The sequence below is a fragment of the Calidris pugnax genome, unplaced genomic scaffold, assembly GCF_001431845.1.
Source record: "Calidris pugnax isolate Ruff unplaced genomic scaffold, ASM143184v1 scaffold25, whole genome shotgun sequence".
In the NCBI taxonomy this organism is placed as follows: domain Eukaryota; kingdom Metazoa; phylum Chordata; class Aves; order Charadriiformes; family Scolopacidae; genus Calidris; species Calidris pugnax.
Genome location: NW_015090805.1, coordinates 7,824,892 through 7,839,966, shown reverse-complemented (window position 1 = coordinate 7,839,966; position 15,075 = coordinate 7,824,892). Strand labels below are relative to the sequence as shown.

The 15,075-nt window shown below is 42.6% G+C and overlaps 1 protein-coding gene across 6 annotated transcripts in view; it reads left to right on the top strand.

Moving 5' to 3' along the window:
- SON (SON DNA binding protein) overlaps nucleotides 1-15,075 on the top strand; it is a 40,268-nt gene that overhangs the window by 1,213 nt on the left and 23,980 nt on the right. For all 6 annotated transcript variants that reach the window (XR_001411478.1, XR_001411477.1, XM_014938061.1 and 3 more), the window contains exons 2-4: nucleotides 551-717; nucleotides 3,083-13,072; nucleotides 14,568-14,728. Coding sequence is in view for 4 of the 6 variants with exons in the window: in XM_014938061.1 (XP_014793547.1) it covers nucleotides 551-717; nucleotides 3,083-13,072; nucleotides 14,568-14,728 (10,318 nt within the window). In the remaining 2 variants the exon portion in view is untranslated. The remainder of the gene's footprint in view (nucleotides 1-550; nucleotides 718-3,082; nucleotides 13,073-14,567; nucleotides 14,729-15,075) is intronic.

Genomic DNA, 15,075 nt, shown 5'->3' with positions numbered 1-15,075 from the left:
AGGAGGAGGGGGGGGAGGGAAAGGAGGAGGAGGAGAAGCGGGGGAGGCGGGCTTTCGCACGTCTTGTCTTCTGGTGAACGCGCCCCCGTTTTCGGCGTTGCTTTCTTGTGTCGGGGCAAAAGGGGAAGAAGGGGTTAAGCATCTTGTGCGATTCGTCTTAACTGATCTTACTATATTTAAGCTCGCCTAGCTTTTTGTTTCCCCCAGCCTTATGTCGCAAAGTAAGCAAAATCTGCTGGAGAAAAAGTGAGTGATGGGTGCTTATTTTGTGAGGGGAGACCATGCAAGTTCTTACATAAACGCATGGGAAGTGTGGCGCATCTGAGGACACGTTTTCCTCCCTTGTGCCTGATACTCGGTTGTCACAACGTGTTCTGTTGTGATTAAGTGGCAGTTAATCAAAAGCTACATGTTTCACTAACAGCATGGCTTCTTCAGGAGGCTATTTTGAAGGGTTGAGTATAATTAATGCTTATGAATTAAGGAAAAAAAAAAAAGGTCAAAAAAGGCTCAAAATTGCTTGTATTATGTTGATATTTTTTTTGGTTAGTGGAAAGGTAGAAGGCCAGCCCAATGGTGACACAATCCCAGCTGAGCAAGCCAATCCTTCAGATGACACTGGTGCTGGTGCTGGGAGTCGTCAGAATGATCAGATAGTGCAGAAAATAGAGGAAGTGCTCTCTGGAGCCCTTGATACAGAGCTGCAGTGCAAATCAGGTAAATGAAAACATATTTGGCAAATACATTGTTTAAGAAGCTTGTCATAGTGCTTAAAATTGAATCAGTTTTACAGAGATGAAAAAGTACTTTTTGGTACCGCTCCTCTCACTGAGCTTCATCTGACAAGTTGTATGTTTATTGTAATGTTTGTTAAGTGGTTTTTTTGTCTACTGTGATTTACAACCATAGATGGGCAGAGAAATAAATAATTTAAAAATTGAAGCTGCTTATTATATGAAAGCATTGCTTAGTGTGTGTAAAAGTTATTTTGTCTCTCCATTACAATAATGCTATAACATTTAAATAATCTCTCTTTACATATAGTTGTGCTTTATTTTGTATATACCTACTTCAGGGTCTCAATGAGCGGTTTTTACTAACAAAGCTAGCACTGATGGATAGAAGCATTGTTTGTGGTGTTGATTTGGATTAGCTTGCAAGATTATTGATAAAAATTCAGAACTGTATCATTAACTGTTCTGTCGTACTAAGATGCTTTTTTGCACTTATCTTTAAAATGTATATACTCAGATTGCAATCTTACAAAGATTAAGAATTTTTTTTGTAGCAATCTTATAACTTCAATAAATTACTAGATTTATTATTCCAAAGAGTTGTATGTGAGCATCCCTTCTCATGAGACTAGTCTTTTCTGTAAAATTTTTGAATCAGGAGAGTTAGTCACACAAAGGCCCTAATTAGTGCATTTCTAATTTTTTGGAGTTGAAACATAGTTGACTGCTATGTGCTTGGTGAATCCAGAGTGATTTTTTTAAAATTTTTTTTTTTTTTTTTTTTTTGTTAAGAGGCAGTTTGTTTCAGAGATTCTTGGAATTACTTTTTCTTTCTTTTACACATAGTGGCTTGTTTACCTTGCATTTTCAACAGTCTCTCACTTATGCCATACAAGCAGCACTCGAGGCTGGCATCTATGGGGTTTCTTTATTTTTTATTTTTGTTCTTCTGTTGTGGAAGAAAGATGCAAGCTAACATGGTAATAAATGAGACCTGCTAACGTGGAAGTTAATGAACCTATGGTCAACATTACTCCTGTTCATATCTGGAAAGGAGTTAACATTGCTTTTGAACAACAGAGATTATGTAAAAGTTCTGTGTAGAAAAGGTCATTTGACTCTGCTTCATTTTCCTTTTCATTGCATTCACAGGAATGTTGGTGGAAACCCTATTTTTGGTTAAGCTGTTTATTCTATGTATGTGCTTAAAACTTGTTTTTTACTTGTTTATGGAATTTGAAGTCACGTTCATTTAACAATATTGCAGTTACCAACAGTTTTTGAATGATTTTGCATTGTTTACTTGAAAGAGTATGTTTTGTGATCACAGCCACATTATAACTGGAGAATCCATCTTGTTGCACTGGCCAGTATAATCACTGAAGATAACATGTAAGCAGAATTGAACATATAGCTCATATTTAACAGAAATTATAACAAATTGCCTTTAACAGAAATGACTTTCTCATGAAAACATAGCACCAGATCCAAAAAAGAGCAGGAACCTAAATTCAGAGGGAAACGAGGTATAGAATTAAAAGATGGTGATCAAAATGTCAGTCTTCCTCTTTTCTTTCCCCTCAGCGATTGCTTGTCCCTGCAGTCCTGTGAATTTTTTTATATTACTTTCCTGTTTGAAGCAAAAGCTCAATTAGGTACTGGTAGGTCTGCAGTTGCTTGTGGCAGCCATAGCCCAGTCTGAGCAGCCAGTGGCCTGTAATGCCTTAAAGCTTGTTTGGGACTGGGGAAGTAGATGCTGTTTCCTCAAGTTTGTTTGAAGAACTTCAGTCTGTGAGGAACTTAATCAGTAAATATGCTTAGATAACATCTAACACTCTAGTAATATTGGGCACACTCACAAATTAAAGCATATTAGGGGACAATAGACTGACCACATTTTATACAATAAGCATAGCACTGCTTAGATAATTTGCCTGGAAAATGTGAGCTCTTGTTTCATTTCCATGTGCAGCTTCATGTACCTTTAAAGCACATCTCCAGCCTTGTGGAGTTGTTGAATATAGGTGGAAGCCCAGTTGAATATAGATAGAAGTATATCCAGCTACTTCTTGGAAAGAGTCATGTTCCCACTGGAACTGTGTTGCCAACCAAGATTTGTTAACTTTTTGTAAGAGAAATTGCTTATTTTTACTCAAAGTGACTCCTGAGAAGAAAGGGTAAGAGAACTGAAAGAGGAATGTGTTCTATTTGTGTATGGTAGTTTAGCGAAGAAGGCTTGGGTTTCAAGTCCAAATCTTTTGTGTCTCTGTGTACTTGGTCACTAGTCTAAAAGAATTTTTAAAATGTAATTTTAATAACATTTACAAGGAAAATATCATTTCTTCTAGATGTAGACAAAAATACTGTGAAAAGTAGTACTAAGTCTACAAAAAGAAGCTCTACTGGTGAAGATGAAATTCCTAAGAAAAAATCAAAGAAGAACAAGAAACACAAAAGTAAGAAGAAGAAGAAAAAGAAGAAGAAAAGGAAGAAAGAAAAGAAGCATAAAAAGCAGCCAAAGGAGTCAAAGTTGAGTACACGTCATGGAGAGCATGCAGAGTTGCAGCCTGCTTCTCAGTTGATGCCAGAGCAGTCAAGCTCCAAATTGAGTGTACAGCATGGAGGATTCGGACATGCAAATCTGGCTGTTCACATGCAGCCAGAAGAACTGGCTTTAGGACTTGTTTCTCACTCAATAATTGATTCTCAGCAATCTACGGAAAATCTTGGAAGTGAGAAGGGGACTTTGTGTGCAACAAATCCTCCATTTAATTTAGAAGGCAGCCAGTCTGTTGTCCAAGAAAATGCTAGTATAACTCAAACTGAAATTTGCACTAGAGAAGAACAAATGAAACAGTCTCATGAATATATTTATCCTGTAGCTATTAATGCAAGTGAAAAGGATGTTCTTGTTGATACTGGACATGATACTTCATCTAGCGTCCCATCTGGAGTTGCCAGTGCATCCGAAATTCAGACAGATTCGGCAGCAACTCTAGCTTCAGAGGTAACAGATGCACTAAAAGGTTCAGAAGTTATTCTGAGATCTGAAGGCACTGGGGAAGTAAAATCTTTGGATACAACTCTTGAGTCTGAGACCATGGAGGTGTTGCAATATTCAGAAGCATCTCTACAATCTGTGGCACAGGGGGGAGCCACAGAATCTGCGTCCTTGGCAAGTTTTGTGACAACAATTCCTAAATCTGCGAATCAGGCAGATCTGAATACTGTGCAGGTAGCTCACATGTCTGTGGCCATGGAAGAAGTGAAAGTTCCAGAAGCAACTGAAAAATCTCTGCCTATAAATGTGGAAAGATCATTGGAATTAGGGCATCTGAGGCCCTCAATTATATCTGATCACTTGAGAGTGACACAGTGCAGCCCCATGGAGGGTTCAAGTGTCTTGAAGGCAGGTGTATCTTTGCAACATCCTTTTAAAATACCTGCAGCGACTGCTGTGACCCAGGTGGAAGAAAAAAGTGCCAAAATACTCCTGGGATCAGAAGTTGTTACAGAAGTGAAGGATATGGAAGGCACAACTGATGCTCCAACAGTGCTGAATGCCTCAGGAGCGTTCCTACAACCTCAAGTCTTGACAGAAACAAGAAGAGTGGACAGAACTCAGGAATGTGGACTTCCAGCAGAACTGACAAATGTGAACGTGCTTGCAACTTCAGAACCTGTAGCAGTTGTACAGACCTTCGTTCCGCAAACAGCTCCAGAAATCCAGATGGTGCAGGGTCCACAAGCAACTGTGGAAGTTGCAGCGCTAACAGGAGTAAAAGACCAAGAAACAAGCCAAGCTAGTCTGCAACTGGAAAGTACTAATGCTTCAAAATTTTCCGAATCTATTCTCAAGCCTGTCACTGTAACGGAGTCAAAGGATTCAGAAGGTACTTCACTACTGAGACAACCAGAGGAGCTGAGAGAGTTAAGAACTGAGAGTGAATCCAGTGTCAGAGGTTTGGAAGCAATGTCTCTGTCTTTGCAAATGGAAGGTGTGAAAGCTTCAGAAGCAGCTGTGCTTTGTGGGACTGTGGCCAGAGGTCTAGTACCCACGCTAGATTCAAGAGCGGTGTCAAAAGGTTCAGAAATAAATCTAGATAATATGGCAGGAGTAGAAGCAGACTCAGAGGCCAGTCTCCTAGCTATGAAAGTTGGATCTGTGAGACCAGTGAAAAGTTTGGAAACAACTATAGGACCTGTAGCAGAGACAGAAAGGACTCCTGAATCTGTTAGAGAGTCTGAGACATTAGGAGGAATGATACATTTGAAAACCACAGCAGAAACAGTTGCAGAACCTCTTGGTGCAAGTAGAACAGAGGGTTCCATCATTTCACATTCTTGGGTCATGACACATACAGGACCTTCACAAACTGAGGTGGTAGGGGAGATACAGAATTCTGAATTAGCTGTCAGTTCTGACACTGTAGAAGGGAGAGGCTTAGACAACTTTTCAGAAGTTGCAGGGGTGGAAGATGCAGAAGCAAAATCACACTTAACACAGATGAAAAATTTGGAAATGGTTGTGGGATCTGAAGCAAGTTCAAGATCTGTACAGGAACAAATAGTAGGTCATTCAGAAACAGTATTAGAGTCTTTACCCAGAGTAGAAGAAAACGCTACAGAATCAGAAATAGTGACAGAAGTGAGAAACTTGAAAGGAAGTTTAGAATCTAAGATTTTGACAGATGTGAGAACTCAGGGACCTACTGTAGAATATATAATTGCAACAAGGAGGACAAGCACACAAAAAAATGAGCCCTCGCTTAGCAATTTAAAAGATTTGGAAGAAGCTTCAGAAACAGAGAAAGTAATGCAAGCAAAATATTTGGAGCCAGCATCAGAAGCTAGAGAAATGACGTTGTTGGAAAGCATGAAAAAACCTGCAACAGTGGAGGTGAAAGGTTCTGAAACAGTTGAAGAGCCTGAGCTACACATGGATATCCAAGGTTTGGAAGCTTCCCAGAAGTTTGGAAATGCAGGGGTGATGAATGTTTTAGAGGATGCTTCAGAAGCTGTTCCAGAATCTTTTCACACTGAAAAGCAAGAACATCTGCAAGCAGTACTAGAAGCAAAACCTGCTGCAGAATGGAAGAGTTCAGAAGAGGCTCTGGAAGTCTTAAGTGCTGCTGAAATGAAATCTTCTGAAGCAGTTCCAAAAACAGGGGACATGAAAGATCTGGAAACAATGCTGGAACATGAAGTGGCAGTGGAAGTACAGTATGCAGAAGGAGTGCAGGGTCAGCAAATGGAGGATATGAGAGTTCTAGGTCAAGCTCAGGAATGCGAGATGCTGCTTGAGAAGAAAGATGCAGAGCAAATTCAAGCATCTGAGCCTTTAATAGCAGAAACAGTTTTTACTTCTTCACATGCAGCAGACGAAAAAGATTCAGCAGGGACTCCTGAATCTGAAATAATCAGAGACACAAACCAATTGGAAGTAGCTTCAGCTCATGTGGCAGAAACAGACGATTTGGAAACTGCTCCTCTTGCTGAGACTGTTGCAGGGCTGAAAGATGCAGAAGCAGCTGCAGGGCTGGAGGCAGAGACAAAAGATTTGGAAGCAGCTCCAGTACCTGAGACTGTTACAGAAGCAGGTCCAGTACTTGTGGCAGAAGCAAGCCAGTCAGAAGTCGTTCCACAGGCTGAGGCTGTCAAAGAAACAACTCCAGAAGAGGAGTCAGAGAAAAGAGATTCAGAAACATCTGATGTGCAACCTGATGTGGCGGCACGAATGAGGGAGACTCTGATGAGACTTGAGAAAGTTGAAAAGAGCAGCCATAGAAGCAGTGATAAAAAACATGATGCAAAGAAACAAAAGAGGAGTCGCTCCAAGTCTCAGTCCAGGTCTAGGAAGCGAAAGAAAAAATCAAGGTCACGTTCTACTTCCAGGCGTTTGACCTCTAAAAGAGCACGTTCTAGGAGCAGAAACCATTCAGATTCCAGAAAAAAACATTCCAAATCTAGATCCCGATCTGTGGACAAGAGAGAGAGAAGAGTGTCTTCCCGGAGGTCCAGGCGCAGACGTTCCAGGTCGTCTGACCGTTACAGGTCTAAATCCAGATCAGCAGAAAAGAGAGGGAGCATATTGTCCTCTGGGAGGTCCAGACGTAGGCGTTCCGGGTCATCTGACCGCTACAGGTCTAAATCCAGATCAGTGGAAAAGCGACTGTCATCTCGAAGGTCCAGACGTAGACGTTCCGGGTCATCTGACCGCTACAGGTCTAAATCCAGATCAGTGGAAAAGCGACTGTCATCTCGAAGGTCTGGACGCAGACGTTCCAGGTCATCTGACCGCTACAGGTCCAAGTCAAGGTCAGTGGAAAAGCGACTGTCCTCTCGAAGATCTGGACGCAGACGTTCCAGGTCTTCTGATCGCTACAGATCTAAGTCAAGGTCAGTGGAAAAGCGACTGTCCTCTCGAAGATCTGGACGCAGACGTTCCAGGTCATCTGACCGCTACAGGTCTAAGTCAAGGTCAGTGGAAAAGCGACTGTCCTCTCGAAGGTCTGGACGCAGACGTTCCAGGTCTTCTGACCGCTACAGGTCTAAGTCACGGTCATTGGAAAAGAGCAGATTGTCCTCCTGGAGATCCCGCCGCAGACGTTCCAGGTCATCTGACCGTTCTAAATCTAGATCCAGGTCTTCAGAGAAGAGAGGGGGCAAAGAATACTCATGGAGGTTCAGACATAGAGGGTCTGGTTCCTCTGATCGTTCCAAATCTAGATCAAGATCTGTAGAGAAGAGAGGTCGGAAGGCATCTCTGCGGAGGTCTAAGCGTCAGCGCTCAAAGTCCTCTGACCGGTACAAGTCTAGATCCAGATCAGTAGAAAAAAGAGATCGAAAGCAATCATCACGAAAGTCTAAACGTCAGCGCTCAAAGTCCTCTGACCGTTACAAGTCTAGATCCAAATCAGTGGAAAAAAAGAAAGAGTCCTCGCGAAAATCTAAGCGTCGCCGATCAAAATCTTCTGAACGTTACAAGTCTAGGTCTAGGTCTGTTGAAAAAAAGCGCAAGGAATCCTCAAAAAAATCCAAACGGAAACGCTCCAAGTCCTCTGATAGTGTTAAGTCAAGGTCCAAGTCTATAGAAAAAGGAGAGAATAAGTTATCCTCAGTAAAGTGCAGTAGCAAGCATGTGGAGTCCTCTGAACCCACGGAGTCAACCACATGTCTTGAAAAATCAGATGTTCCTGAACCTTCTATTGCAAGTGAAGGCAGCTCTAAATCCTCGAATGGTCCCACATCAGCGGCTTTGTCTGTTGAAGGAATAAATGGCCCAGAGCTGCCGCCAGCATCTGAAGGTGGATTTTCCAAAACTTCTAATAGTTTTGAGACAAGCTCCTCATCTGTTGAAGAAACAGCGAGTCTGCAGCCTTCTGTGGTGTCTGAACTTGATAGCTCCAAAACCCCAGATGACCAGGAATTGAGATCCATGCCTGTGGAAAAAACACAGGTTTCAGAGCTTTCTGAGACATCTGAAAATGGATCAGCTGAAAAAGTAGTGGCTCTGGAGTCTTCACCACTGCCCGAACTTGCATACTCCACATCCGAGTCAAGATCGTCATCTGTTGAAAAAAGGGGAGATTCAGAGACTTTGGTAACAGAATTTCAGCACTTCACATCTCATGAACATGAGTCAAGATCTACCTCTCTCAAAGAAACAGAGGGTCCAGAGGCTTTTCTGACACTTGAAAGTGGGCGCTCTGCATCTTCTGATGATTACAAGACAGTCTCCTCGCCCTCTGGAAAAATGGAGGTTCAGGGGTCTTCTCTGTTGTCTGAAAGTGTACCCTCTGACATGTCTGATGGTCATGAATTGAGACACATCCCCAGTGAAAAACAAGAGCTTCAGAATTTTTTGCAAATACCTGCAGGTGAATCTTCCGAGTTGATCAGTAGCCCTGAGTCAAGGTCACTACCTTTTGAAACTCTAGATGCTCAAACATCTTTTCAAGCACCTGAAGTTACATGCTCTGCGTTCCCTGATGTCTGTGAATCAGCTTCCTTGTCTATTGAAAAAGGCCAAATGCAGGAGCCTTCTCTGGTTTCTGACAGTGGATGCTTCAAGTCTCCTGATGGACATGAATCAGGATCCAGCTTTGCTGCACAAACAGATGAGCTTCCGTTCATGCCTGAAGGTGGGTCCTTCAAGTCATCTGATGGAAATGACCAAAGATCTTTATCTGTTGAAAAAGTAATGGCTCCAGCTGTTACCCTGACATCTGAGTGTGGTCCTGTTGAGATCTCAGGTGACCTCATTGCAATTTCATCTTTTGAAAAAACCCAGCAGGTTGCACTGACAACTGTTCATGAGTCCAGATCATCTGTTGATAAAGATTTAGATGGTCCAACACTTTCACAAGTACTTGACAGTGACTGCTCTGAATCTTCTGAAATGCATGAATCGAGATTCATGCCAGCTGGAAAAATAGAGGGTACAGGATCTTTCTTGATGTCTAGAAGTGGAATTTCTGTGTGCCATGATGGCCATAAATCAAAACACAATTACTTTGACAAAACAGAAGGTGCAGAAGTGTCATTGGCATCTGAGCTTAGGTGTTCTATCTTCCCTGAAGGCTATAAATTGACATCCACTGCAGTTGAAAAAATAGAATTACAAAAGCCGCTAGAAAGTGGGCTCTCCAACTCTGCTGATGTTTGTGAAACAGTAAGCACACCTACTGAAAAACTACGGGCCCCAGTGACTTCTTTGACATCTGAAGGTGGGCTTTTCCTGTTGCCTGATAGTCATGAATTGAGACCTATTCCTGCTGAAAATGTAGAGGTGCAAAAGTCATCTTTGTCCTCTGAACTGAAACATGTTGCAGCCCTTGATGGCCACGAGTTGAGATCTGACTATGATGAAGAAATTCAGGTGCAGGAGCCACCTCTGATACTGGAAAGCAGATGTTCTGTTTCCTCTGATGGTCATGTGTTGACATCTACCCCTATTGAAAAAGTTGATGTAGAGGAGTCTTCTCAAATAACTGAAAATGAATACAGAGTAGGGCTTGATGGCCCAGAGTTGACATCTACCCCTGCTGAAAAAACAGAGATGCGGGAACTTTATCAGATGTCTGAAGACAGATGTTCAGTGTCCATTGAGGGCCAGGAGTTGCAGTCACCCCCTGCTGAAAAGACAGAAGTGCATGAGCCTGCCCTGACATATGAAAATGAATATGCTGTATCTTGGGTGAACCAGGAGTTGAGATCTAGCTCTCCTGAAAAGGTAGAGATGCAGGAGGCTTCTGTTGTACCTGACAATGAATATGCTGTGTCTTCTGAAGATCACCAATTGCAGTCTTCCCTTGCTGAAAAAACAGAGGTACAGGAGTGTTCTCTGCTGCCTGAAAATGAATATGCTGTATCTCCTGGGGGTCAGGAGATGATAGCCAGCCCTGCTGAAAGAGAGGTGCAGGAGCCTTCTCTGACATCTGACAGTGAATATACCGTCTTCCCTGAACGTGAAGGATTACAGTCAACGCTTGCTGAAAAAGCAGTGGTGCAGGAGCCTTCAGTGATGTCAGACAGTCAATATGCTGCATCCCCCGAAGGGCAGGAGTTGCTTCCTGCTCTTACTGAAAAAACAGAGGTGCAGGAGTGTTCTTTGCTGTCTGAAAATGAGTATGATGTATCCCCTGAACGCCATGATTTGAGATCCAGTCCTGTTGAAAAGGAAGAAACAGAGGAACATTCTGAAACATCTGAAAGTGAAAGTTCAATGTCCAGTGAGGAGTTGCAGTCTACTGTTGTTGAAAAAACAGAGGTGCAGGAGTTGTCTTTGATGTCTGAAGGTGAATGTGCCATGTCCCCTGAAGGTCAAGAGCTGCAGTCTAGCCCTGCTGAAAAAATAGAGGCTGAGGAGCCTTCTCTGACGTATGAAAATGAACATGCTCTGTCCCCTGAAGAGTATGAATCAAGATTGACTCATGCTGAGAGAACAGAGGATATGAATTCTTCTTTGACATCTGAAAATGAGCATCTTTTGTCTTTTGAGAGCCAGGAGGTAAGATTCACCCCTGTTCAAAAAGCGGATGTGGGGGAGCTTTCACCTAGACCTGAAAATGAACATGCAGCATCCCCTGATAGCCAGGAATTGAGATTCCCCACTGGTGGAAAAGTAGACGGTCTTGAACCTTTGACGCTAAACGATAGAGCCTCCGTATCCCCTGATGGCAGTGACTTGAAATCCATCCCTGCTGAAAAAATGGATGATGCAATGCCTTCTTTAATGCGTGAAAGTGAGTGCTCTATGTCCCCTGATGGCTACAGTGTGAAGTCTGGCCCTGGTGAAGAAACAGGGGATCTAGAGCATTCTTTGATAACTGAACATAGACATTCCACCTCCCCATATCAGGAAGGTCATGAGCTGCAATCTCCTGTGGAGGAAGAGGCTCTGGAGTCCTCTTTGACTTCTGAACATAGAAGATCTGTGTCCCCTGAGGACCATGACCAGAAATCTATAGATGAAGAAATGGATGATCGGGAGCCCTCTTTGACATCTGAACACAGGCGCTCCACATCCCCCGATGAGCATGAGTCAAGATCTAGCATTGGTGAAGAAACAGAGTATCTGGAGCAGCCTTTAACAACAGAACGTAGATCCTCAGTATCTTCTGATGAACATGAGTCAAGGTCTACCACTGGGGAAGAAGCAGATGATGCAGAACCCTCCTTGGCAGCTGAACGAAGGGACTCCACATCTTCTGACGAGCATGAGTCAAGGTCTACAGCTGGTGAAGATATGGAAGATGGGGAGCCCTCTTTGACAGCTGAACGTAGACATTCCACATCTTCTGATGACCGTGAGTCAAGGTCTACAACTGGTGAAGAAATAGAGGATTTGGAGCCTTTGACAGCTGAACATAGACGTTCTGTGTCTCCTGATGGACGTGAGTCAAGGTCAACCATTGGTGAAGAAGCAGAGGAACGGGAGCGTTCTTTGACAGCTGAACGTAGGCACTCCACATCCTCAGATGAACATGATTCGAGGTCTACTGCTGGTGAAGATGCGGAGGATATGGAACCTTCCTTGACAGCTGAACGAAGAGACTCCACGTCATCAGATGAGCAAGAATCAAGGTCTACCATTGGTGAAGAAGCAGAGGATATGGAACCCTCTTTGACAACTGAACACAGACGTTCCACATCCCCCGATGGGCGTGAATCTAGGTCTACTACTGGTGAAGAAGTAGATGATGCGGAGCCCTCCTTGACAGCTGAACGAAGAGACTCCACATCGTCAGATGAGCAAGAATCAAGGTCTACCACTGGTGAAGAAGGTGAGGATGCGGAGCCCTCTTTAGCAGATGAAGATAAACAGGATTCTATGCCTCTTGAGAGGTCAGAGGAACAGGACTCTTCCTTTATACCTGAAAGCAGGCGTTCTGAGTCTTCTGAACGTGAAAAATCTAGATCCAAATCTGTTGATAAAATATCTGACAAAGAGTCTTCACGAAGATCTGTAAGCAGACGCTCAAAATCTCCTACTCGCCAGAAGAGTCGATCCACATCTTTTGAAAAAGTGGCAGACAGAGAGTCTTCACGGAGATCTAGACGTAGACGTTCCATATCTGCTGCACAGCCGAAGAGTAGATCCACATCTGTTGAAAAAACAGCAGACAAAGAATCTTCACGGAGGTCTAGACGTAGACGCTCCAGGTCTGCTGCTCGCCAAAGGAGTCAATCGACATCTGTTGAAAAAGCAGTAGACAAAGAGTCCTCACGAAGGTCTAGACGTAGACGCTCCAGGTCCGCTGCTCGCCAACGGAGTCGATCCAAATCTGTTGAAAAAGCAGCAGAGAAAGAATCTTCACGGAGGTCTAGAAGCAGACGCTCCAGGTCTTCGCAGCGCAGATCCCAGAGATATGATACAGACTCTCGCTCTAGACGAAATCGCTCCAGATCAGTAACGCGGAGAAGAGCATCAAGATCAAAATCTAATCGTCGCTCTCGGTCTAGCTCATTGTCACGTTCAAGGCACAGAAGGAGGAGTAGGTCAAGGTCAGCATCAAGAAGGCGGCGTTCTTTATCAAGAGACAGGCGTAAGAGATCTCAGAGAAATAGATCAAGATCTGCTGACAGAAGAAGAAGAAGATCAGATTCAAGAGATCGTAGAATATCACTCCGATTACGGAGCAGGAGCCGAACACCTCTTCGTCAAAGGCGATCAAGGTCAAGAGGAAGACGACGGAGCTCTAGTAGGTCACCAATTCGACTACGGCGGTCAAGATCTTCAGGGAGACGAAGGTACAGCAGATCACCTGATCGTCGCAGGTCAAGGTCGTCAGAACGATTTTCAAGCAGGTCACCTAAACGTCTTACAGACTTGGGTGAGTAATAATTTTGATTATAGTAGTTCCATGGTTAGGTGATACTGTGTTCATTTACGTAGTCTTATTTTAACATAGCTCTGCAGTATTCGTAAGGAATTTCTTGGAAGTCATTTTATCCATTATTTTTAGGCAGTGACTTCCAGTAGGAACTTTTATGTTGAAGCTGAATCAATGCTTACCACTTGGATGAAAGTGAATTGAGAGCCAGTTATGTCTTGGTTATAGAGCTTTTATACAAAGGTAGTTATGTTGCATTTTTGAGGAACACTGTTCATTGTAAAAGTAAAGGCCGAGTATTCCGTAAGAAACTTAGGAATTTCTAGTTTTCCTGAGCACAAATCGAGCATGAGAGAACATTTGAAAGTAAGTGCCAGTTGGAGAGTTCTTAGCTCTGTCGTCAGCTGTAACGCTCATTTGTCTGTTTCCATTAACCTGTCTTGCCTCTTTGCCATAGTAAGCGTTTAATGGGGAGGGAGGCCCATTTCTGAAAATACTCCCAGACCCAGCTGGTTGGAAATAAAAGAAAAAATCCTACTGAACTGCTTATTTTCTCTGACTGGAGGAAGAGAGGCCTTGTAGTTTCCTTAGGTAGTAAGTTACGTAAGGAGAAAAGATGTTTTGAGAGATGAGCTGTTGTACAGTGTGTGAGCAAACATCCTTTTGTGGACCTGAGGATCTGATCCTTTTAGTCCTGTATCATAAAGTTACCGTGGGAGCCCCTCTACCAGCAAAGTATTTTTGTACAGAACATGACAATTAATGAGCATCCTTGAATGTGCCTTCATGCTTTGATTATGCAGCAAATCTGTATCTGTATACTTTTATTGCTTAAGAAGTAAAGGAATGTTTCCTTTTAGGATTTTTGTGAAGCTACATGCTTGCAGAGATAGTGGGAACTCATTCATTTGCAAACTGGCAAATCAAATAAAACATAACTCTTATTTTGATTCCCTGTTTCTGTGATAGGGCCACATGTGCTTTTTGCCTTAATAAAGCAAAGTACTGTTTTATTAAAGAGTTTTGCTTGTAATTTTACTTTACACAAGTGCACATTGTTTTCGGTGCTTATATTTCTCTGCTGGTTAGTTGTAAGTAGCTACGTACTGGGGGGCTTGAGGGGACTTCCTCCAGACCTTTGAATGTTTTTCAGAGATAGCTAGAAGTAGACTTTAGAATTTATGCTGCGTAGAAATGACGCAGTATTTCCAATTGGTGAAGTACAATGGGCATTAGAACTCCTGGGGTTTGGAGTATTTTGAGTGCTGTAATTCGGACTCCCGTGCTTTGTGTTAATTTTGCAGTTTCACTTGTGTGTTGGGTAGGCCAAATTTTAAAAAGTCTGGAGCAACTAAGTACAATTTTAGTTATTTTGACAGAACATTAAAATGCACTGTGTGGGTAAAATCTTGTGGTTTGTCTTTGTTCTTTCTATAGTCTGCCAGAAATGCAGATAATAATAATTTTTCTTTTCTTAAAAAAAAAAAATTCTTAGACAAGGCCCAGCTACTTGAAATAGCCAAAGCCAATGCAGCCGCCATGTGTGCTAAGTCTGGTGTTCCCTTACCGCCGAGCCTCATGCCTTTGTTATCTCAAAAGAAAGACGACAAAGCCAATCAGAAGTCATCAAGAGATACGCTAAAGGAGCTCACTGAGGTAAGCGAGAGCAACGGTATCAAACCTGAGAATGAGCAAATTGTTGTTCTGTGACTTGTAGGCAAGCTGTCATTCTGTGTGCTTGATTCACATGTAAGCTGGCTTGTGATTTGTGCCTTTAATCTCTACACAGGTTTTTTTTAAAGTCATGGAAACAGGCATTTTAATTCCATGGAAATACATTAAATCCAATTCTTTTGTTTTTTTTTTTTTGGTTTTGACTCTGTCCTAATTTTGTACAGATTGGTAGTTTTCTTCACAGTCATGTTAATAAATACCAAAGCTTTCAGTTCTAGATTTTGATTCTGGTGATTTTAGTTATTGATGTTCTTACTTTAGTTAGCGAA